Below are 24,595 nucleotides of genomic sequence, written 5' to 3'. Positions count from 1 at the left end.
GAGCAGCCAGGGTGACTGGATACAGAAATTGCAGCGTAAAGTGGGAATTACCAAAGTGAATGTGCAGGAAGCAGTTACAAATATTTCTGCTCACAGTGCTGGCCCTCCAATGTTGATTATTCAATGCTACAGGATTTGAAAGACATCTGAAATTACCCAGCAAGCATCTGACGTCCATGTCATTCAACCAGTAAATAGAACTATTTTCTAAGTTCTGTTTATTATATAAAAGGCTCTAATAAGAAAAGGAAGCCTTGACAATTGAAACTGTTTCTTAACTTGTTAGTATAAAAAAATTGCAACTCCATTAAAAAAAAAATCACAACTTTAACATACATCGACTGTGACTAAGTTACTGAAGTGTAAGGACACTGGTAATGCCATGCTTAAGTACTGCTAAAGTAGAAAAAAAACCCCAAACAACTCTGAATACGACTGAAGAGACCAGCCCTATTATGCAAAATCAGCTTCAGAAGGCAACAAGAGCAGTTTATCTTAAAAAAAAAAAAAAAAAAAAAAAAAAGAAAAAAAAAGAAACCAAAGTCTTCCCCCACACTGTATTTTTACAGTTTTCTTCTTAGTCAGAGTTACAAATCACTACTTTAATTCAGGCAGCGGAGGAACTGGAACACACACAACCCCCTCTGGAAGACAGGACAGAGACACAGATCTAAGAATAAGAGATGGGACCTTGTCTGTTTTATCTACTCAAAAAACTGAAGAAAGTCTTACCTGATAGCTGAGGGCTCTTATTTCCCTGGGAGCTGCTACGACTGGACTTGTTGCTTTTTCCTTTAGTAGGTCGTCTCCTCCTTCCTGAAAGAGGTGCAGCTGGGGGGATAATTACTGCAGGCGGGGCCTTTCCCAATTTCATGTACAGTGACTCAATCTCCTGCTTCTGCCGACTCTGCAGCTCCTGGATCTCTTTAAGGTGCCTGACAAGTTACAAAAGGGTATGACTTACAGAAATTGTATGTATATACATGCATGCACACAAACCCTCCCCTCCAGTCAAGCTTGAGCAGCTTCTTTGGTCAAACTCCCATTAACATTTAAGAAAGGAGGAAATAAATCTTTTCCACGAAAAGCCACTGAACATACATGGCAGAACACTTGCCATTTTCCATTGCGCCCTAAGCCTGCCTAGAATTCCAGCACAAAGTTGCCAACATTGTAATCATAATACCAGGATAAATGGAAATACAAACAAGAACATACACCTATCGTAGAAGACCAAATCATTCCCCATGAAAATGCTACATGAATAGCTAGATTACTCATTGGCTGAGATACATGGCCTTGGAGACTTACATTTGTATTTCCTCAGGGTTATTTTTCAGAGCAGTTGCATACACAAGGATTTAAAATTGCTAGCTGCCCTAAAAATGTCCAACTTGCAGTATAAATAAATTGGTAAGTCACATTGCTTGGCTTTTTTTTTTTTTCCTAAGCCAACAAGGATTCTTCAGGAACAAGAGAACCATTAGAAATTGCAGAAATGCGTATTAGAAATGCAGATAGCTGTGTGTCATTTTCAAATGAGACACCATCTTCCTACTAACTACTAAACTTCTGTGATATGCAAAACTTCTATACTTCTGCAGTCTTACCCACAATACAGCAATCAATCTACATACAAACATATACAAGGTCACAGGTTAGAAAATTAAGCACAACAAACATTTATATACCTCTTTTGTTATAATTATGTAGTACTTTCCCACTAAAGAATCTTACTTCCCATACAAACAGTGACAATGGGTCCTGACACTTAGCAAAGGTTGAGTTTTTTAAAAAGTTTACTTTTGTTCTTTGTGAAAAGCACAGATGTATTTCATATTAATTCCGTTACATGTATTTCCTACGTGACCACAGAAGGAAAAAAGCCTTACTTCTCCCGTAACCGACGGAGTTCCAATTTCAAGTCCTCATCTTCAATATCCGACTCATTGTCGCTGCTCATGTAGGAAGAGTTGAATGAGTTGCTAAGGCTCTGAACGGGGAGGCTGATCTTCGACCCCAGGGGTTGGAGGGAGTCTGGGCTCCCCGAGCCATCATCCAAATCCTTAGCCATCCCACTTAAGAACGCGGCCTCCGGTTCAGAGGACGGACCATTCATGTGTGGGGACTGCCTTGACTCCAACTCTTTCTTTGGAGCTGCAGCTGAAGAAGCAACTTGTTCCAAGTCCACAGAGAGAGGAAGAGTCAGTGGCTCTTTCTCTGCACAGCTGATCTCATCCTGAGTCTTGGACACTGAAAAGCGCCCCACTTGATCCGTTGTTGTCGTTACCTGAAAGCGCCCGACCTTAGTAGGCTGCCCAACATCTACTGGTAATTGCAGCACAGGAACTGTCTGAGGAATGCCATTTACCACATCCAAGGAAGAGTCGGTAACGGGCTCACTTTTCCGACTGCTAGTCTGCTTTACCAGTGTACTCTCTGGGCTACTGCCAGAAAGAGACGAAGAATCAGCAGAGGTGGTTTCAAATTGCACCGGCTTAGTTTGAGGTTTGTCACCCTCTTTTAGCACATCATCCACTGCCACGGATACCTAAAATAGAAATGCAATCATGCAGACTTAGTTAGTTCTTCCTTAACATGATGCATTTAGTTATCTTAATAGTAAGATGCATCTGAGACGGGATAATAACTGGTTTCCTTGGAATGCCACAAAGGAAGCTGCTGCTTCCCTCCAAGTACCACATTGCCACACAAAATACTAATAGTACTTTTGGCAATCTGGAGGTTTAGCTCCAAGAAACAGAGCTGATTCATAGGGGACCTTCTTTACAACCAGGACATAACACAGTGAATATCTGATCATTGTTAGCCAAAAAGCAGCAAACATTAAAGACCAGGGCCAACAGTTACGCAGCTAAGGCCTGACCTAATAAACTGCTGTATTCACAGTTCTACGCCTGCATAATCTAGTGCAACCTCTGCCCTGAACGAAAACAGCATCTGCGCAAATCCCTGCCCTCAGAGGCTTAACACGGGCATTTTCTCCTGACACAAAAGCCCACCATGAGGCACACTGATCTGGCACTATGCAGGAATAGCTCAGCAAAGATCCTGTATCAAAAACCAAAGCAGTTCAACATCTCCTACCTGAAACCGTCCCATCTGGAGAACACTGGCTCCTGCTGTGGAAGGCAAAGCACTGCTCTCTCCGCCACATGATGCTGAAGCTAGGCAAAAGGAGAATGGGATTAAGAAGACAATGAGCTACAAATTATTGAAATTCTAATTATTTATTTTTATCTACTGCAAACTCAAATACCAGTTAACTCCTAACAGGCCCTTGGATTCATGAAACCTGATTTATTTTTTCAGCTTTACCATACAGAATATCATACGGCAAAGTCAACATTAAGTATTTTTCTATAAAGTTTCCCTTCACATATATACACACACACGTTTGCTAAAGCGTATATATATGTATGCTTGCTAAAAGTACACTTTCAGCTAGCAGTAAAAAATGCACACTGATTTCAAACACGGACGTGAAACAGCCAAAGAATAAAAAAACAGTACTGAAATACATGTAAGAAAAAGCTTATTTTAACTCCATACCCACACTGACTATCTGAATTTCATAAACACTGAGACAATTTATTAATAGAAAAGTAGTAAGTTGAAGATATGCTATAAACCACATTTACTTGAAGCAGTCGATCTGAAGCTTTCAGAGCTGGATTCTTAGGTGTGAGCTCCTAAGTTTGTTGCTGGATGCACTGGCAGCATAAGGTTACAAAGCTGAGAAATAACATTCTATTTTTAAATCAGTTCTGTTGGACACCTTGCTGTGTTTATTAAGTAACTTCCCGCTTTGTTTACTTTTGCCTTCTGAACTTTAGCAGGCAAAAATCGACTCATTTTCTAGTGGACAAATGAGTTCTACAGTACAGTTCACTATTGACATACCAAAATGGGAATATTTTCTTTTCCTACTGCTTTTATTAGCTTCTGAAGGTTTGCCATTGAACTTCAGAGGCACATGCAAGATAAATAATGTTTACTGGATAGTTCAGAAATAAAGTTAGTATCCCCCTTAACAGTTTCTTTTAAAAAAGAAATTAAAACAATTAGGGGAATATTGACAGAAAAGTTCTCAGACTGTTTTGCAAGTTGTTGGGTTACATCCCCCATTCCCCTGCAACAGTTGAATTGATTTAAAGTCATTGATCATTCAGATTTCAATTGCTGATCATACAGTCAGCCTTCAGTTGTTCCAAAGCAGCCAGAAGGGAATCTGGTTTTCCTACTACCTTTCTTAATTTTTCAGTAGTTTAAACATAATTTGTCTATTTAAATAGAAAGCAAACACTCTTAAGTTAGGAAGATGTATCCTGCATATAGAACACAGCACGATGATGCAAAATGAGAAGCCTTACTGTTGCTGCCAAGAACACAACACAAGACAGAAAACAGTTCCTCCAAATCCTGAAGCTGTACTTTAGCAGCATACTGGAGAGTCTTTGCAAGTCTTAATTTAGCATTTTGGACAGCTTTACATCCTAAGTGAGTTATTATAATATGCACATAACCTTCCCCTCTCCCGGCCTAACGTGGAAATTTTCAGCTGAGTTCCTAAAAACTAATATGAACCTCTTAAAGAACTGCCATTGTATGACCTACTAAAAAAGACTATATCCTTCCAAATCGCTAGTCTGTTCAATTTCGAATTATATCTCTATGCTGAGAAGCCATCTAAAATAATCAAGGTTGTCTTACCATCCTTCAGAGACTGTGTTGCTGTGGACACCAGCCCAGTAACCGTTGTAGGTGCTGCTGAGGGCAGAGACTACAGGTTCAAGGGGATAAACAAAACAAAATAAAATTAAAACAATTAGCAGTTTGATTGAATGCCAACAAATCCACCCTACTGCACATCACATAAGCTTTTATTTCCACCAGGGTCAAAGTATGACCTGCAACAAGACCAATGCAACAGTTTTTAACCCCCAAAGCAACCAACATCAGCAAGAGATTCTGCCATGGGCAGAACAGCCCCTTTTGCTTTGCAGAACTAACGCATAAGTCAATGTCAATCATTACCTTCATTTTGCATCCAAGGTTGCTATTAGAGTCTTCTAAAATTTCAGCTCCACACTTTAAACATCCCTCCCAAATTAAGACTGACATGTATTGTTTAGTGCTCGTTCTCCTTGTTATACAGTCACTCCCCTTCTAGTTTGGTGACATTAATGACATCACCAGAAAAGCTGGATTAAGAACCAATACCAAAACCAGCCTCAGGAAACACATAATCTATTGCAACATAGAGATTTTTTCCTATTTTGGTTGACTCAGTCCCACAAACTGGAAGATGACTCTTCTTTTTTATTTTTAAAAGCCTAAATACTGGTGTAGTCACATTAAAGGCAGTGACCTCAGAGCATGACCTTGAGAAAACACTAAAGTTTTTCAAGACTACTAAGCTGCCAACAATGCAAACGTACACAGGCAGGAGCAGATGTCACTGGAACAGTCTCTGGACTAAGGGTTCTTCTCAGCTTAGCATCCAGATCTTCCAGTGGCTGTTGGGACTGAGAAAGGAAAGAGTAAACAGCAGTCCCAGCCTGGGAAGAATACATCACATTTGAGAAACAGCCATATTTAATATTAAAATTTAAAGCAGTCAGTACAGCTTCCATATTTCCATCAGGATCCTACATGTTATATGTAAACACGTATAGCACAGTAAGACTGGAAGCAATTTAAGTAACACGTGGGGGGGGGGAACAAAAACAAAACAAACAAAAAACCCCACCAAACAACAACAAAAAGGCATCAACTGAAACTCCTGTTTTTCCTGAAGTTAGCATGAGGTTTGCATTCCTGCTCTTAAGAACTGAGCAAAGATGGTACGAGCCTCTGATTCTACATTTTTCGGTTGGAGGATAACCAAAGTAATTTGTACCACGGATTATCTAAAATCTTGATGAAAGTAAGTCAATTAGAATAAAAAAAAAAAATTCATAGAAAAATTTAAGAACATGCCCATAATTTCAAAGGTAAGCATGGATAAAGCAAACCTGAGGATAACACAAAATAAAATTTAAAAAACCTCACACACCACACTTAAGTTCCCTCAGAGAAACTATCTGGATCAATTGACTTGAAGAGAAGGACAGAAAGAGGCAGAATCGCTCTCAGATATGCTTATCACTCAGATTTCAGCTGTTCAAGACAGCATCCCAGATGTTTTTCAAACTTGGCCATTGAATTGGGGAGGGGAAGAGAAGAAGAATCACCTAAAAGTTTGGATTCACTCAAAATTATTAATTAGGGTCATACCCATAAGACACCTATGGAAGAAGAAAATGTTGGCAAATATGACTAAGTTGCAACAACCCTATGGAGTAGAAACTTTCATTGATACTTTAGCATCATTAATCTTTCCAAGTCTTTTATATTAAAAAGCTAGATCGGGTTTTAGAACTGAAGCTGAAGTCACAGCAACATACAAACATTGCCTTCCACTTTCAAGAAATTGAAAGTTAGAGTTATACAAAAGCATAAAGATGCTTTCAGCAGGTTGCCAGGATGGCATTCTTTCCAAATTGTGGATTTCAAAACACAACCAAAAAACCTAAGAACAATGAACCCTGTATGAAATCCACCCAAATAAAAAAAGGAGCACAAGAAGATGCAGACTTCTCCATTCAGAAATTCAATTGCTTAGCAGACAAGTGAGCTAATTTAATTCAATAAAACTGTAAAATAAAGAGGACTTTTCACCTGAAATACTGTGTAATTCTCATCACTTATGCTCACAAGAAGATATGTGCTTCAAGTAAACAAAGAGCTGAGTTACCAGAAAGATCAGGAAATAAAGATTTCCATGTGGAACAAGGGTACCAAAATGAAGCTTGAAATATTAATCTAAATACACTTCAAAAAGCAATTAAGGAATAAACAGAACAGGTATTTAAGATTAAGGAACAAGATGTCCAAAACCAGCCTTGAGATGATGAGTACTTTGTCTGCAAATTAGGAGTCTGGTACTAAGACAAAAAACGCCCAAAGTTCTGTAATGAGGCACTGATAGAAGCAGTGAGGAAGGCAAGCCTACCTACTCTAAGAGAAGCCAGTAATTTTCCAGATAGTATTATGTGATAGCAACAAAGGCTTTTAACAGTCAATTAGATTTGATCCAGTTGGTCTCATCCAATTTTGTCTCACTCCCAGACAGGCTTTAGAGTTCAAATGAGAAGTGAAATTAGGTAAGCTGTTTGCAGAGGACAAGAAAGGGATCTAGATTTGTGCCTCCTCCATACCACAAATCCTGCCACGAACACCTACGACAAACAGGAAGAGCCTTTTGCACTGGTACAGTGGCTTGAGTCACGTAAGTGGCTACAAGTGCTTTGAGTTTGGGGGAAAATATTACTAACATACCCAGTTTCAAGCAATGACAATAAAAAGGACTATGAACTTAGAATGACTGATTTTAACCAGCTGCCTCCAGATCCATTTGCTACCCTTGCTCATGGTAAGAACACAGATAAGAATTATCACCAAATTCTAGTCATCTTCTCTTGAGCTAAACCATGCTTCGGAAAGAACTGGCTGAACGACACAAACCAGCTTCTGCCTCCAGAAGAAGAAAAAAAAGCTGGAAGAAAAACTATGAAAGTTATTCAGCGTCTTGCTCAGTTTGGATGCAGAAGATACCCATTTCCTGATTACTCAATGCAGGAACATGCCCCATTCAGCCTGCCAGAGAGAACCCGTGTAAAACCAAATACAGCAGCACTCCTTTCCATTACAGGTTTCAAGAGCCATACATTCACCTTCTCAGCTTTCTTACATAAAGAGCACAAATTTCTGCCTTTTCACACCAAATAATACTTTCCAAATAGTGGACTGATTCTCATTAAAAAGAAGAAACAACCAAGAAGTAGTTCTGGACACAGAGGCCATCTATGAGGACTCTTTGATTAAGGTCACTGATTTTCATTTGCTCCATCAGATGAAGACCAAGAAGGTGGTAGAGCAGGAGTAGATGGGATGAGATGTCAACTTTGAGCACACACTAACTGGTCCACTAGACTTTCCTTTCTAACCTCCAGGACAAACTCTATGCAAACTTCATCTAAGAGAGATTCTTGAGTGATCACAAAATAATGACATTTACTAGGAGAATCAGAGAAACTGCTGAATAAAGACAGAGCTTCTGCACAGAGAGCACTGGAAGAAAAAAGTCAAAGTTAAAAGGGACTATTAATGTCATAACCTACATAAAACTAGACGAAAGCAGTTAACAGGCCCTGCTGCTCAATGCTACTCACGTCTTTAGAACAACTAATACCATGGTTCTTACATTTGAAAGACAGAAATGGAAATACCATTCCAATGGTATATTTGAAGATCAGCACCCTAGTACATGTAATTCAGTTTTTTACAGTTGTAGCTGTAGAACATGAGCCATGACAGCTCATTAACCAAAGTTGCCTTAACACAGTTTAAATTTTCTAACATTATTCCTTTGGCATGACAGTCAGCTTCAGTCCTCTCGGGTAGAAGTTTTCTCATCAAGCTACTGTAAATCCCACAAAAGGAGGAGATTGCAAAGAACTAAAATAGCCTTTAAAGTTGTTGGGTTTTTTTTAAATTCCCTTCCACAGGTGAAACTTGAATTCAAGAGCTTCATTGCAAGAGATGAGTGTAAGTTACCAGAGTGTTATGGAGAAGACTTTATCAAGGTTAGCTCAGTCTGCATTCAACTTCTCAGTGGTCAAGCAAACGAAAAAGAAATCGAGCCATAATGTCAGTAAGTATGGTACAAATGTTCATACTATTTTATTGGAGTTACTTTACAGTTAAGACTTAAGCGAATAGTTCCTTTCTATAAACAAGAACAGACTTCAATTCAAGTGTAGCTTTTGGATATGTTCTAAGACTATTCACTGTGGACTTAAGCCACAAGTGGATGAGGTTTATACTATAAGGAGCACATGTACCTAAGAAACAACTACATCTAAGACAAAATTACTCTGAGCCTTAAGCAGGCACCACTAGGTACCCACCTGAATCATATCTTTACAGGTTTGAATATAAAGATAGGATGATAATGCTGTGCCACATATACTTCAATACAATTCTGTAGAAAGCCGGTTTTGTGTTTATTCAACAAACTTCTTTCAAAAGTAGCACAGTTCTGTCTTATGGGTTTTATTTGGTTATTTTTTCAGCTTTTCTTTGCATACTGAAGTGTTGCCATGTTACATCTCTTTGCACAATATTCAGTAGATGCCAAAAACAGTTTTGTCTTAATAGAGTTCTTCCAATTAGAGGTTGGGTTTGGTTTGGGAGGGGGCATTTATTTTGTTTTGGTTTTTCTTCCTTTCTTTTCTTTAAAGAGAAGTGAAGACAAATTTAATCTTTGTGGTCTTGAGCTGATCACCTGTCTGCTTTACCTACAAAATATCCACACTAACTATTGCGTACAAGGACAGAATATGAGCAAGGGAAGCCACGGTTTTATTTCGACTCAGGTTTATGATCATGAGCTTCAAATACCTTTTTCAAATTTGAAAGCCTAGTGAAACCAAAGTGTAGTAATAACTACAAAACCAAACAAAACCAGGAATTCGCAAAGCCAGTCATATTGCATTTTCATTAACATTTAATTGCAGTATATACTGCCTTCCCTAAAGGGCTATTATTTTGCTACTCTACCCTTTTCAAGAAGAAAACCGGTTCAAGTTTTATGTAGACCTGTGTTATGATTAAAAAAAAACAGGTTAACACACTAAAAAACCCCAAGCCTGTTTAATTGTTCCTGCACTTCAGACACTGGGTATAGCATCCCGAAGGGGAGGCTACATATCCAGTGCTGAAGTGACTCTGGCTACAGCTACAGTTACACAAAAGGGGTTACTCAGTCAAAAGAAAAGAAAAACAAAGACATTAATAACATGCAATGGAGAGTTTTAAACATGCTCTTTGAAGGAAAAGCATCAGATAAAATCCACCAAGCCATCGTGTAGCACCTGAGTTAGTGAAGGTCCTGGAAAAGGTGGCAGCGGCTCACTGGATGGAGTGCCAGCCGGAAGTTCAGAACCTACTGGTAGCACCTATGGATAACGAAGAGGAAACGCGAGTCCATCAGACACAAAACAACAGAAGGATCAGATACCAAGCTACAGGCAGTCATGTCATACAAAAGAAGCCTCGACATTTTTTTCTGTAGAGGCTTCCTTCCTGGGGAGTTAGCATAGAGTCTTGAGAGAATTTTGCAACAAAGTTGGGGTTTAATCTCTTTAATACAGATCATCTTCAGGCAACAAAATTTCCAGTTTAAACAAGCTGCTGTGTCTGGGAGCAAAGCATCTTGGGGATATTATTTTCAAGCCTGCAAGAAATGCTACAATAATTCTTCCAAAACACAATTAAGTTTCCAATAAGCCTAATTTATAAAAGGGTGCAAGAATGCACTCAGTCTCCTTACAACAGGTCTATGTTAACTGCCAATTAGCAACAGCAACCTCTCTGCTTCTGGCAAACTGTTCCAAGCAACGTGACTTGAGAACAGGAACTGTCATGCCTGAGGATGTCTCCATTTGTTGGGAAGCAGACTGATAGACTTCTCACACCAATCTCTTTACTCATCACCTTTTTTGAACCTGAAGGGTATTGTTATTGATGACCCACAGAAGATGACTAGGCCATGCAACTGGGTTGGGGGAAGTCATCCAGGTTATGTGGAAGAGGTTAGAGAGACTGGAAAGGTTAGAAGGAGACATCAAAGCCTCCCCACCAGGTCAGATAGCACATTCCAGTTAGTTATTTCCATTGTTAGGGAAGTGGGAAGTTCTAGAAATTAAGTGAACCATTACACAATTTGGAATTCTTATTCTCAGCTGTAATCTTGAGGTTTGACCATGACTTTGAAGTTTGAGAAGGACATGACAGCCTTATGAGTTACAGCGTTGGGCAGCTGCCTTCCCTTGTATGACGGTGAGCACTGCTGAATCTTGGCTCAAAGTTTACTCTGGTCCTCAACAAGCAGAACCAGTTCTAGCTCGCAGTCATGTTACAGCTTAATTAATGGTTCAAATTGCAGTAATAACTGTGTGGTGAAGATACACTCCATAGTCATCTATCCTCCCCAAAACGTTTCAGCAGGAACTACGCCAAGTTGCATTACCTCAGGTTTTTTGTGCACTAGGAACATACACCTGGACATTACCTGTTCTGAGGCATGATGAATTTTTAAGCTGGGTAAGTTAATAATTTAGTTTATAAATAAGAGGCAAAACATACTTTAAATACATTCATAAGAAAAGTCAAAACACATTGAACTGTCTAGGTTAACAGGATGGCCGTAAAATAAAACACACAAAGTTTAATAAACCTAATAAAACCAAAGCAATAAGCTTCTTAAAGCACAAAAATACAGAAAGTGAATCTAAAATTAAGCTTTGAAAAAAAACCTAAGTGAAGATTTCAGAGAGCAGGTACTTTTTCCACAACTGACAAAAGCCCCAAACATTGATTATATTTAAACCCAAACCTTTGTAATTACAGGTTTGCAATTAGCAGGTTTCTAACTGTTCCAACTGTTCCTGAACTTATACCAGTTTCTATTATTTTCTAACCTTTCTTTTCTAATTCTCAACTTCATGTCAATTTAAAAGAATGCCTCTGTGTCTGGATTTCCTTCACAACTTCCTTGGCACATATTCCTGCTCCTCCATGGCAGAAATTTTCTACTTTGGATACAAAGAGTGCAAGGGAAAGACTACTAATGAGTGGAGATGCCAGGAGCATCAGCTCACTTCACATGCCCTGAAACTGGTTAATAGCAAGGCTGGCTAAAGAAGACCAACACAAAGCACTGGTGAGTGGAAAAGAATATTACAGAAACAAAAAGGAATATTAAGGTTTTTTTGTTTCTTAAACACCTGACAGTTTCTTCAATCTACTTCCATTTAACTCTGAAAAGAAAAGGCTACCAATAGTTTAAAGTATTGAAATGCACTGCCTCCCAACACAGGGAATCATTTAAAAGAAAATATGCATATATGTTTTCAGATATCCAGGGATCTTTTAAACTTCCCAAAATCCTGGTTTCACAAATCTAACATGTGGAAGGAAGAGAATATCCAGGCACCACATAAGCAGTAGAGGACTTTTTAAAAAAAACAACTTCAGTTGGGTTCACCCTTGCCTTCAAGAACAGGCTAATGAGAAGAAGCAAAGCTAATCTTATCCTGAGTACTTCACAAAACATAAAACCACCCTGTCTCATTCTAGTGATCGTGTACAAGATAAAAAGCTCCTTAAAGCAAGCCTTCAAAATTCTATCTGAAAAAAACAACACCAAAGGAATCCACCAAGAACACTCCACAGTTGTTTCACTCCTTGTAGTTCAGGAGTAGGAAAAAAATCAATAGTGATGCTAGAGAGATCTCTCAGAGGCACAGTACACAATTTCTGTCTGTATTGGAAAAAAAAAAAACAAACCATCTCTTGGGACACATAAAAACAACCTAAGACAACCCTGCCTAAATAAATATTTTGCTTTAGAAAAGAGATTTTGCTCAAGAAGCCTGCTTCCTACAGTACTTGTATATTCACCCAAACATTGCGTTTCTTACCGGTACCCTGCTAAGAGGGGGCTTTGAAGGAGAGGTCCCTGGTTTCACTACTGCTGTTGCAACGCTGTTTGATGCTGAAATATAGCTGACCGGGGTGATCACTTGCCCAGGAGTGGCAACCGGTGTCAGCACTGGCACGCCAGTTGGTCCAAGAGGCAAACTGCTGGGAGGTATACAAGTGCTAATGGATGTCAGGGGTTTCGTTGGTGCGACAGCAGTGGTTGGTATCCCAGGAATTACTGTGGTTTCCATCACCAAGGATGTCTCCAGAGATACTGATGGATGCACTGTTCCCACGTTACCATGTTCACTGAAGAGAGACCGTAGTTTTTCTTCCAGGGTCTTTATATCATCGATACCAGGAGCTTTAGACTGAGCATCAGCATCAGCCTCCAGACAGTGAATATGTGGCTGATTGGGTAACGGAGCTGGTTGAGGGTGGCTGTGTATCAAAGTTTGCTGTACTGCAGGCAAGTTAGTAACTGGCTGTGGTAACACACCAGGTAAGGGAACCTGGGGCAATATGGGTGTTGCACCTGGAATCTGGGGTAGGACAGGTGTCGATGTAATTCCTGATGGGACAAGTAAGGGATGTATCACTGGCTGAGTGACTGAACCACATGCACTTGTTGCTACTGAAGATGATAAAGGTGCAGAGATCGGAAGAGATAAGCCAGCTGTGCTGCAGAGCTGCTGATCCATAGACTGCCCACTCTCAGGTACTGACTGTGGAGCACTTACAACTGTTGTTTCTGCCAGATTGGAGACAGAGCTGCTGCTACTCAGCTGAGAAAGCTGCAAAGCCACATTCTGATCCAGAGACACAGCAACCGATGTCTGTGGTCCTGCCATACTACTTACAATCTGAGGAGTAGACTGAGATGTCACAGCTGGTGCAATGACACCAAGACCAGTGACACCAGAAACCTGGGTAGATGGCAGTGCCAAAGAAGAGGGTGTGCTGATACTGGGGGCAATGTCTCCAGTTGCTGGTTGAGCAGGCTGGGACGTGGCAGATAAGGAGAAAGAAGGGGCGCTCACACTGGAAGTGACACCAGTCGACTGCTGTCCAGATTGTGAGGCTGGAGGTGGAGAAATAGAGCTTGGCACACTTGCACTTGGTGCAACTCCAACAGCTGCGCTTTCTGAAGGCAAAGTAACAGATCCTGGAAGAGAAACACCTGTGCTGGAGGGAACAGATACTGAAGAAGCAGCCACAGATGCAGAAGGCGCACCACTGCCCGCCATGGTAGAAAGTGCTGGTGGAAATGGTGGTACTGTTTGATTGAACACTGGAGGAGCTGTATTAGGTCCTTCTGTCATCTGAGCATGTCCCATCTCAGAGAAAGCTTGCTGCAAGCTCAGTGATGATGCCGAGTGGGAGAGATTCATTCCAGGACCATGCAGTGGAGATGCAGAAACTGGAAGAACAGAATAATATCAGCCCACTTAGAAAGGTTCATTACAGTATTACTGTCTATTACTAGACTGAGATCACATTTACCTCTCAGCATAATAAAATTATAAATCCAGGCTTACAGTAAAATACAGAGTTAAGGTTTCAAAGTCTTGCAGACAGACCATCAATATTTTTTCCTTGAGAATCCTGCATAATATTACCCAACTTATAATTACTTCTTACCAGCACAGATAGTTCCTTACTTCCCCAAGTATTTAAAAGAGGTGTTTAGGAACCGTTTAGTTAAATAACTTCATAGTTTTGATGAATATGGCTTGAATCTCAGATTTTAGGAGTTCAGATTACTTACCCATATCTGAAGTTTCTTTACCTCCAGGAAGAGTGGATGTGAAAAGGCCCTGTTCTTTTAACCGACTCTCAGGGACAGGGCTGACAATAAACCGCCTTCCAGCAGAATGGACAACCTGGGTAAAGGAGCTAGGAGGAACCCCTAAACAGAAAGAAGTTACATATTTAGTGATACATGGTTGTAGCTAAATACATAACCTGCAACATGGAATGTGCACTCCATCATACAAAATAAAAACTTGGCTGCACCCATCTGCTGAAACAGAAAAAGGTAACTGTTGGAAAAAAAAAAAATCACAAAAGACTTACCTATTCTTTGTGGCATGGAAGATGTAGGATCTGGCTGTTTGAACTCTAATTTCTGTAAAGTAAGATAAAATTTAAAGTTCTATTCTGAAACAGAAACCCACAAGACAGTTCTTAAAACGCTAGCTTACTGAAATGTGGGCATTTAAGGTAAGTGGTGCCTTGGGCCCAACCACCATTGCCAAACTAGTGGAATTCTGCCCAGGTAAACGTCAGCTACTGTGCTTCTAGAGCACTTGGTGACTGTCAATATAAAAAAATTGATCTAAACACTTTTTTGTTAACAGGCAGTCCAACTGATTTCCTTAAATATTCTGCAGATAAATGGATGTTTCAAGCTAGTTCTGGGTGGAAATAAGGCAGAGATTCAGGAAGTGTCACACCTTCTTATTCCCAGCAAGAAGTTTCAAAACTTGTGTTTTCTAACCAAGCCATCTGATCTCTTAGTAAGTAGACTGATGAGTAGAGGACCCAAGTCAAGGCTCTCTCAGTGTTTAGTTAGCAGCACAGAGCTGTGGTTTTTAGTGTCCTGCCTCACAATAACCTCAAATCCAAGAAGCCTCAGCGTTTAAGACTGTCTATTTATTGGACACTTAGGAAATTCAGAAGCTTCAGAAGTGTTGGAACACATCAAAACCCAATTTATTTAGCATTATTTAGCTTTTTTAATTCCTTTAAGGCTCTCACCCTGATATGAAGCTTTCTATGTTTGTCTTTTCATTTAATTATTAAGCTTTGATACTTCTCATGAAAGAAGGTTTTAGTTTCTAACTAGCTCCAGTCACAAAACCATACCACCCAAAATGGAAAATAAAAACAGCTATGGCAATCCGTCCTTTACATACCTGTGACCCTGGAAAGAATCCATCCTCTTTTGTCTGCATACTCTCCAAACCCTGATCACCTTCTGCCTCCACACTGACATCCTCACTTAGCATTTCATCTGCTTTCTCAATAATCTCTCGTACCTGTTCTACAAACGAGTCTCTCTCAGTTGCTAAAATAAACTCATTCTGCACCTGTAAAGAGAACAAAGCAACAATAATTTTCCACAAATTGTTTCAAAATTATATATCAAATAACCCTAATTTACTTGTGGTGTTATTGTTTGTCCTCCCTGTTCTTAGGTACAAGATAGAGATACTGACACCTTAGAGAAAAACAATTGTCTCTAAAATTATTTCCAGCACAGAAGTATTTGCCCTGGTTTACTCTTTGTTCTGGAACTAAATTCAGTCTCACTTCTTCATCAAATTTGCACCTCACTCTTTGCTTAGCATAGTAACATTTAAAATTAACAGCCTTATCTTACTGCAGTGCCTCACATCCAATGTAATGCACATTAAGAGCCACATTTAAAAGAAACTATAATATTAACAAAAACTGAAAATTCTGTATTCCAAGATGTGGTCTGTGCTTCTTTCTTTCCATGCTATATAGAACTACTTCTCTATCCAACTCACCAATGTCTGGCTGTAGTACAAAAATGCAAGTATTAATTATGTTGCCTATACAGGGAGAGTAAGATCGTGCAGCTTATCTAGTTTCAATACACTGTATTGCTTTATAAAACTAAATTCTGCTGCTTACGTTGGCGGAAACAAGCTTAAACAAGTATACTTGGCACTTCAGAAGACATTCCTAGTTTGGGCTGACCCATGAGAAAATTCTGTCTCCTGAAATAATGCATGGTAAAGCTGTTAGAGACAGTCTATGAAAGAGAAGTAAAACTGTCAGTCACAGCACTTCTGCCTGGAAAGACAAGACAAAGTGCTTCAGAGGTAAAGCCTGAGACATTGTTTTTGCATCAAGTTTCCAGGACGCTGGTTCAGAAAAAGGAAAGACAAGCACGATGTGCTTATATTGGCCTCTGCATTGCAAAATACTGACTAGCTATAGAAACCTTCAGAGCTTTAAGTGGAGCAATGAAAGATACCCATATGGGGTCTGCTTAATAATATTCTGATTAAAAGGAAACCAGAGAGTCTTATCATCAAAAGTTTCTTCAACATCCAATAAGAAGCAATGAACGCAAAGTTTCAGATTCAATTAGCTAAGTGCACACTTTCAACTATGTGACTGCATTCTGTATGCACAGTTCACTTATTTTGCTTCTACTAATCTTTAAATATCTGCAGGTTTTGTTATTTAGGGCTTTTTTTGTTTTGAATTATTATTTTTTTTTAAATTAACTTTACTGATGCTCTATAGGATCACTTCAGGTATGAGGGAAAAACATCTGTGTATTCTTTTCATATGTCTTAGCATTTACCTTCATGCTATTGACTTGTTTACACTGCCAATACACATACACAGCAAAGCACCAACTTTTTCCTCTTTCTTGGAAAGCCATTAGTGGCAAAGAGATAATTTTACCCATGTTACTGATTTGCTTCCTTTTAACAGGTATGAATCCAGCACACACCACTTATTATTCTCCCACCTCTCCAAGCTAAAAGATGAATACTGCACAGGTGTCTAAGCATCTGGCCAAAGATGCTGCTTTTTGTCACTCCCTCTCACTTCAGTGACACTAAAACAATTTCAGTTGCATTCAGATTGTACTAGTCCAGGAATAAAAGTTTAAATTAAAAAAAAAAAAAAAAACACACACAACAAAAAGGGAGGAAGTTCTATTCCATGACACAGGGTAATCTAATTTAAATGTGTCTCTACAGAGCAAGTTCTACAGGGAAGAGTAATTCTGAAACACAGATGAGAAGGTAAGACTGCTTATGTTACTACTGTGATTAAGACAGTGTTCAAGTCTTCATCTCTAAAATATATCTTACCATAATTGAAGCTATTTCCTCAGGATTGTCGCCATCCAGGTCAAATTTGAAAGTAACCATTTTCCGATTGTGCGTCTCCAGCTGGCATTCCACTACCCGATCACCTTTATTTGAAACCTAAAGCAAAGAAAATAACAGTTTAAACTAAAAGCATGAGAATGTACAACCACAGAGACAAACCAGAGGTACTCCTCTGATGCAAACACACTTTTTTCCAGTCTAATAAACAGTGCCATGTACAGCATCCATATCTGAGGACCTGCCAATTACTCAAACCCCCAAGCTCACCTCATCCACACTTCTCCAAAACTCCTGATGTTCCTTTGTTGCTTTCTAGTTTACAGGTCAGGCCACTGGACTACCCTTACTAGTAAGACTAAATCAATTATTCCAGAATAGTCTGTGGAATCACCTGTGGCTAAGCAAGCCAATTTTGCCATAACTAATGCTCCAAAATACTCTAAACAGATTATATTTGGAAGGCTGACTCCAGAAGCAGTGTAACTTGTGTGCTCAGAGAGGTGACAAGGTCACACAAGACACGCATTCCTCAAAAGCAAATGAAATTTTTACACTCAAAAAAAGACATAATCACTACCAAACTGTCACTAAAATATAAAAATACTTACATTTAGAATTCTCAGTTTTGGCCTAGCAGTCTTCTCATGGCGAGAGCGACTGCGGACAGACCTCCGCATATGACGTTTAGTAGTCCTCCCTTCATGCCGTCCGCTAGAAGCTGGAACATTCTCGTTGCCATCACTCAATCCTGAAGCAACATCAGAATGTGCACTAAAAAACGAACAAACTTTACATGAGTATCCATGCCCTCCATAACCGCAACAATACACTTTACCATACCAGACAGTATTCTCTCCTGGATAGCAGCAGATGCCTGTTAATCATGTAGTAGGGAAGAGACCTGTCAGCACTTAGGGTGTGCCCAAAGAGCAATTCTAATAGTATTTATTTAGCTACATATCTCTCGCAAACTGAGTCATACAAATAAATCTTCTGAATGTGTTTTCAAGCTATTTGGAGTTTGAATTCTGTTTAAGTGCCAAAAGGACAGAAAAACATCCCATATGATCCATTTGACATGACAAATAAAAAAGCATTAGAAGTTAAATCACTATATACAATTCTGTTTACTCCGTCCATACCTTGCTGTAAACCAAAACTTATTCCAATTCTCATTAACCCATTTTTCCTCTAGGAAGCTTATTTCCTCACATCCTCAAGAACACTCTCAGTGAAAAAAAAAATAGCCCTGGTGAAAAAAGATATCTAGATATCACCCAAGAAAGAATAATCTAACACATGAAACTGAAATTCAGCTTGGTGAAAAGAAAACAATGCTTACCTATCCATAGAGGAAGCCAAAGGGGTAGACTGAGCAGGCTGCATTGCTGGAAGAGTCTCTGAAGGAGCAGTCTGTGAGACTCCCTGAGAACCCTGTGGATAGAAACCTACATCAACAACCACACCAAAGAATACCATTCCTATACAAGTAACCCAGTGGTCTTCAGTGTTTCCACCCAAATCAGTTGTAAAGCTGAAAGCACTCCCTTTTTAGAACTTCAAACAGCTGGCATCTAGAGAGCTCTAATTTACAAAAAAATTCTTGAGCAAACTGCAGTGAAGCAAATCATCATCTGCAAAGGGGTGGGAAATCAGCCATCCTTTCTACTGCTACATGTCACTACAGTTTGCCATGCAACCAGTCTTACTAACAGAATGTGCAAAAGACAAGCCAATGCAGAAGACAAAGACAATTCAAATTCTCCCTAGCAAGAACAATGCTGCAGGGAATAGGCATGACAGATTCTCAAAGGCTATCAGTTGCAGCTTGTCTTTGATATGGCAAAAATGTTTTACAGTACTAGCAAGAAGTGAAGTGTTAACAGATTTTTGCCTGCAGGATGCACACTCACTTCCCAACAGAACAGCCAGTGGCAACAAGGTCCCCACATTGGCATGACATTCTGCTGTAAGAAAAAGGTCATTTAAAATATTAATTCCCAACTGAAGACAAGCATGGAAGGGACTAGTTCCCCACGCATATACACTGTTGCATAATTCAAATGCCCTGAATGTATCACGACATTATATTCAATATATTTACCTCCAAAACTGCCTGCTGCGAGGAGGCAGATGAGGCCTGTTGTGCTAAACTCACTGTAGACTGGGGCCCTTGAACCTGTCCTCCTAGGCTGCCCATGGGAACTAAAACGTTCTGCTCCACATACGGCTGCACAACAGGAGCAAGAAAGCCTGGCTGAGCCATTGCATCTGCAGGTAAGGGAGGGGACAGTACTGCAGAAGGAATGCTAGCAGAGGCCACAGCAGAGGAAGGTGCAATATTCGAGTCACCCGGGTACTGAGGCGGTAGCCGAGATGGGAAGCCCTATAATAGAAACGAGGGAGTCAAGTTAGCAAGCATCAAAGCTAATTAGGAAACAAGATTAAAAAAAGAAAAAGTATCGGTTTCAGGGGCATGTTCCAACCTTCCATACTTCAAGCACTCCCAAAGGCTATCTTCCCAGAGAAGCAGGGCAAACTGTTCACATAGCCAAAGCTCAGCTTGTGAGTCACCGTGCTCAAACAAGCAAACTCCTACTCAAAGTTCCAAGTCTTCGGCAAAACAGTCTTCAGCTCCCAGCTCTTACAGTTGCCTACTTGGCTTAATATTTTAAGGTCTGAGACTTGAAATGAGTTCAAAGAATTTTCAGGCTGAACAACTACTGCTCAGAAGGTGTTATGCAACTGCTGCTGACTCCTGAGACTAACAGCAAAAACTCTCTGGTGTTCTTCCTGTCCTCTCGTGATGAGCTGACCCAGGAACTGCCCCACACACAGCTTCTGTACTACAGCACCCCTTAAAACCCCAACGCAGATATTTCTATATCTATACAATTTTTGTTCCAGAAGAACAATCATGCTGAATCACTCATTTGTCATTACTCAGAATGCCATTTTTACAGTGATCCCACAAAGCAGCTGATGCAGCCTGTGCCAAACAGTCTAACATTTCATGACTAGCACCAGGTACTTAGTTCATGTTCAAGATCCATGCTGTCTGATTTATGTCTAGAATATCCATGTCCCCCTCCTCAACCCCCTCCCTAGACTTGGAATGAAATATTGACATTGCTGAATATGTTGCCATTGAATTTCTTTCCAACACACATCCCCCATTTTAAAAATAACTTTTTTCCAAGTTGACAAATCTCCTGGATGTGTAGCTGTCCTCTTTCACATAGTGGTTGACCAAGGTCTTGTACTATGATCCTGTCATTTTAAACAAATTCAGATGCCAAATATGAAAAACCCAAAGCACTGAGGTGTCCAGGGAGTTTTTCTTTCCCCCCCACCCTCTACCACATAACAGAATTCATCTCTGTGGCTTAATGGCTCTCTTATGAGAAGTGGGTTGGTCAGGGCACACAGTTCAGATCCAGTACTTCAGAGGAACAGGTAAAAAATGTGGAGCTCTGCTGGTGTGCAACAATACCTGGTAAAGAGCATCTCCAGCAGGAAGTGAAGCTTCAGCAGCTTGTCCAATGCTGACTGGCAATCCCACGGACTGGACAGCCGGCTGCAGGAGCTGCGGGAGAACCTGGCTGGGCAACTGAGCCACAGGCTGCAGCAGCGTGGGAAGCTGGCTAGGGACAACGGTTGGTCCTACAGGGACAGTGGTTGCTGCAGCAGACGTTGCCAGTGTGAGCAATGGCTGATTCATGGCAGTTGCCATTGAAATGGGCAGTGACTGGAAACCCGGCTGAGCCACTGACACATGAGGAGCTGCTACGGGCAACTGTGAGACTGAGAACTGGGGAACCATGGAAGTTGTCAAGGGCTGTCCCATGGGTAGAAAATGAGAGCCAATGGGGACTGATGGGGCAACTGAAGGCTGAGGGACAGAAGGTGCTGCAACAGGTAATTGAGGCTCGCCTTGGATGATCGACACTGGTTGGGAAACAGGAAGCTGGGGAGGTAAAGAAAATACAGATAGATTTTTTTTGTTTAAAGCAAGGTTGCAGAAAGCAGATTTTTTATGCATTAGGCAAAGAAAGAATTATTCAAGTTATAGCACTCTGTTAAAAATGGTGGGGAGCTCAGTTGGCAGAGTGGCCGGGAAGTCGGTTGGAGTTCCAAAAGGTCCTCACTTCGCAACACTTCCCCTGGAGAACTCAACAGGCTCTTGAAACAGACACCCATAGAGGGTGAAAGAGCAGCGTTCAAATACCTTGAAGCACTGACTTGTGCATAAACAGAATTGAGTTCCCCACAACTCTGTTCCCAGAGCCAAGCTTGCCTTCTTACAGAAAAGAAGCGCAAATCTTTCAACAAATCTGTCAACTTTGGGTATGGGGAGCAACAGAGAATGAGAAGCCACTGCGCCAGCACTCAGAGAATAGCAGGGGATATATGTCAATTAAAGCCAGCAAATGATGCAACTTGAAAGGCAGTTTAGATGAACAAGCAACAAAACAACAATTTTAAAACAAAATCAAGGTTCGCATGTTCAAGCTAGAGATATGAGCCAAAATTAAGTAATAGTCAGTAACAGAAGCTTCTTGACCAGGGAGTAAAGGAGAAGAGCTGAGTAAGAAAGATGAGAGTGGAGAAGGCAGTCCTAAATACTACTACTACCTAAATAAGTGAACATGTTTTACACGCATAATGGTGCCAAAGGTAGACATTGATGGGAAGCAGAGAAATGACAAGTTCCTGAAAATCTATTCATAATATACCATTCATTAATACACCTCATGATATTTTTGACAATTTAAAGATCTTTGTGCATGGAAGTGCTATCCCTCCCTCAAATTACTCATGACTGCCATGTGTGAAAGAAAGGGTGTCCAACCTATTTTCCAGCAAAACTGACAGTTGTAGCACACTAAGAACACTATTATTTGGATGAATGTTTTGGAACATTAGAAAAGATGACAAAAGTGAAAGTAGCAGCATGTTGAATTTACCAGCAGTGAAGAAGACAAAAATCTTCTGCTAGAAAGAAGAATTTTGTTTACCTGTGTCCCAGCTGCTGCCTGAGGCACTGGCATAATCTGTGAAGTTTGAGTCTGAGACACAGTTTGTGTGGGAGTGGCACCAGCAGAAACTGATGGCTGCTGCAGCTGGTATTGTCCAGGCTGTTGAGAAGAGGCTGGCTGCTGTGCATTCTGTAGCAGAGAAACGAAGCAGAAGCTATTTTTTTCCCCCAAAGAAATTTTTAAAGCATATCTTATTTAAATTCTACTTTTTACTCCCTCCTAAATTACATCAGTGGTTCTTCTGAATATGCCGAGTCTATTAAGCTTTAGTAATTACTTATTAGCATTACTAATACAACCCCATTATTAGCACCAAAACTTGCGACAGAATTATTTCACCTGTGAAAATGAAAATAAAGATTCTACAAAGGACAAAAAGGCAGTTAAGAGAAGAGGATGCAGAAGATACTATTTCCAGTTAGAAAAAATCATGAGAATGAAATCTGGATTGCTTAACTTGTAATTCCTGTCATGCCTTCCCTTGAATGGGACTTCCACTGCAAGCTCAGGTGGAAGTTGGGAAAGACAGACACATGAAAACAAGCAATAACATGATTCTAAAAATAAATTTCAGAAGAACCAATGCAGATGATCTCGTAGCATAGATTCCTTTGCTTTTGTCCAAAACTACAGGACGAAGAGGGGACCATAGGTAGACAATTCCCTTTAAAGAGTCATCAAAAACCTATACTAAAATTATTTTAGCCCTGGGTTTAGGTACTGTGATCTCACCTGCTGAGTATGTTGGGTAGGCTGGGATGGCACTGATGCACTGCTTGAGGCTGACTGGCCTTGTACCTGTGTCTAGAGGAGGGAAAAAAAAAAGACAGCAAATCAGCTTAAAATCCCCTTTAGTTTCTGCAACAGGCAATTAAAATAATTTCTGCTTGGAATGATCTGGTTGGAACAGGTTTCTAGCTGTCTTTTAGGACAACCAGTCCTTTTGGTCAAATACAACGACAACAGCCAGAACAAAGCAGAACAACCTGGAAAACTACTGAACTCCTTTTTAAGTCTTCCAAAACAACCAATACAGGAAGTCTTTGCAACCCACATGCCCCTCAACATGAGACAGATCAGCCTACCAGCTGCTTCTTCCATTGATGACGCTTTAAGAGCAGGATGCCTGGGTATGATAACTGGAAATACAGGCATTAAGTTTTACCTTTACATGTGTTCTAAACACAGTTAGGTGGGGGGTAGGAGGCAGCTAGAAGGAAACAAAGCTATCTGTTAAACAAAACAAAAAACAAACAAAAAAAAGATATACAGCATTCTAGACCAGTAACAAAGTACCCAGTACATGTACATGTCATGAGTTCCCTCTGAAAGGCATGTCAAAATACGAGACAGAAAAAATTTTCAGACTCACTACCATTCAATAATTGGACACTGAAGAATCTGGCGGTCAATGTTCTAGCTAAGACAGAATTTCTGAATGAACAAGCAACGAAAAAAATGGATGAGTGGCATACAAATGAATGTGGAAGATGTAGAAGAAAATGGAATGAATTTTTGTTCTTATTTTTGTGGCTGACATTTTTTATCAGATCCCAGGATTTGCATTATTATTTTTGTGACTATTATATTTCTTTATCAGATCCTGGGAGACAAGTAGACAAAGACCTCCAGATGAGTTCTCTGAACATGCACCACTTTGGTTAACTGCCTTTGTAAGAAAAACATCTGGTGCATATGTATCATATCAGAAATGTCTACTAAAATTCCTGAATGCTGTGATCGTTTAGCTTGTAGAAGCTTATTAGGAACAAGCTTATTAAAATTACATACTACTGTAAATTATAGAAACTTTGGAGAAAGCAGATTGCCAATAAAAAGAACCATTTTTTTCTTTGCTGTTTTAGAAGCTCGAGGCCCTCATGGGCTAGGATCTAAACACGTGCTATATCCCCCTGCTGTAACATCTGTTCACATTGACTCACAGTTTGTGCTTCAAATTCTAATATTTTAATGAATTAGATAAAAGATCCCAAAACTTCTATTCTGTAAAATAATCATGATCCCTTATTGTGTTTTCCAGATGTAATTTACATCCAT

General features: G+C 40.0%; 1 protein-coding gene across 14 annotated transcripts in view; it reads right to left on the bottom strand.

Annotated features, from left to right (window-relative positions):
- The window catches only part of WNK1 (WNK lysine deficient protein kinase 1), a 106,236-nt gene that overhangs the window by 11,420 nt on the left and 70,221 nt on the right, over positions 1-24,595 (bottom strand). For 8 of the 14 annotated variants that reach the window (XM_071817457.1, XM_071817462.1, XM_071817460.1 and 5 more), the window contains 17 exons: positions 23,270-23,341; positions 22,517-22,666; positions 20,992-21,465; positions 19,603-19,884; positions 18,841-18,932; positions 18,107-18,269; positions 17,478-17,594; positions 15,531-15,704; positions 14,689-14,740; positions 14,381-14,521; positions 12,612-14,032; positions 10,002-10,085; positions 5,463-5,549; positions 4,735-4,804; positions 3,109-3,188; positions 1,893-2,551; positions 733-935 (listed from right to left, as the gene is read on the bottom strand). In XM_071817457.1, coding sequence (XP_071673558.1) covers positions 733-935; positions 1,893-2,551; positions 3,109-3,188; positions 4,735-4,804; positions 5,463-5,549; positions 10,002-10,085; positions 12,612-14,032; positions 14,381-14,521; positions 14,689-14,740; positions 15,531-15,704; positions 17,478-17,594; positions 18,107-18,269; positions 18,841-18,932; positions 19,603-19,884; positions 20,992-21,465; positions 22,517-22,666; positions 23,270-23,341 — 4,321 coding nt within the window. The remainder of the gene's footprint in view (positions 1-732; positions 936-1,892; positions 2,552-3,108; positions 3,189-4,734; positions 4,805-5,462; positions 5,550-10,001; positions 10,086-12,611; positions 14,033-14,380; positions 14,522-14,688; positions 14,741-15,530; positions 15,705-17,477; positions 17,595-18,106; positions 18,270-18,840; positions 18,933-19,602; positions 19,885-20,991; positions 21,466-22,516; positions 22,667-23,269; positions 23,342-24,595) is intronic. The other 6 variants (XM_071817496.1, XM_071817503.1, XM_071817481.1 and 3 more) reach the window with 5 other exon arrangements.

The sequence above is a fragment of the Patagioenas fasciata genome, chromosome 1 (assembly GCF_037038585.1).
Source record: "Patagioenas fasciata isolate bPatFas1 chromosome 1, bPatFas1.hap1, whole genome shotgun sequence".
Classification (NCBI taxonomy): Eukaryota; Metazoa; Chordata; class Aves; order Columbiformes; family Columbidae; genus Patagioenas; species Patagioenas fasciata.
Note: the sequence above shows the minus strand (reverse complement) of the source record. Positions and strands in the feature narration are given on the sequence as shown.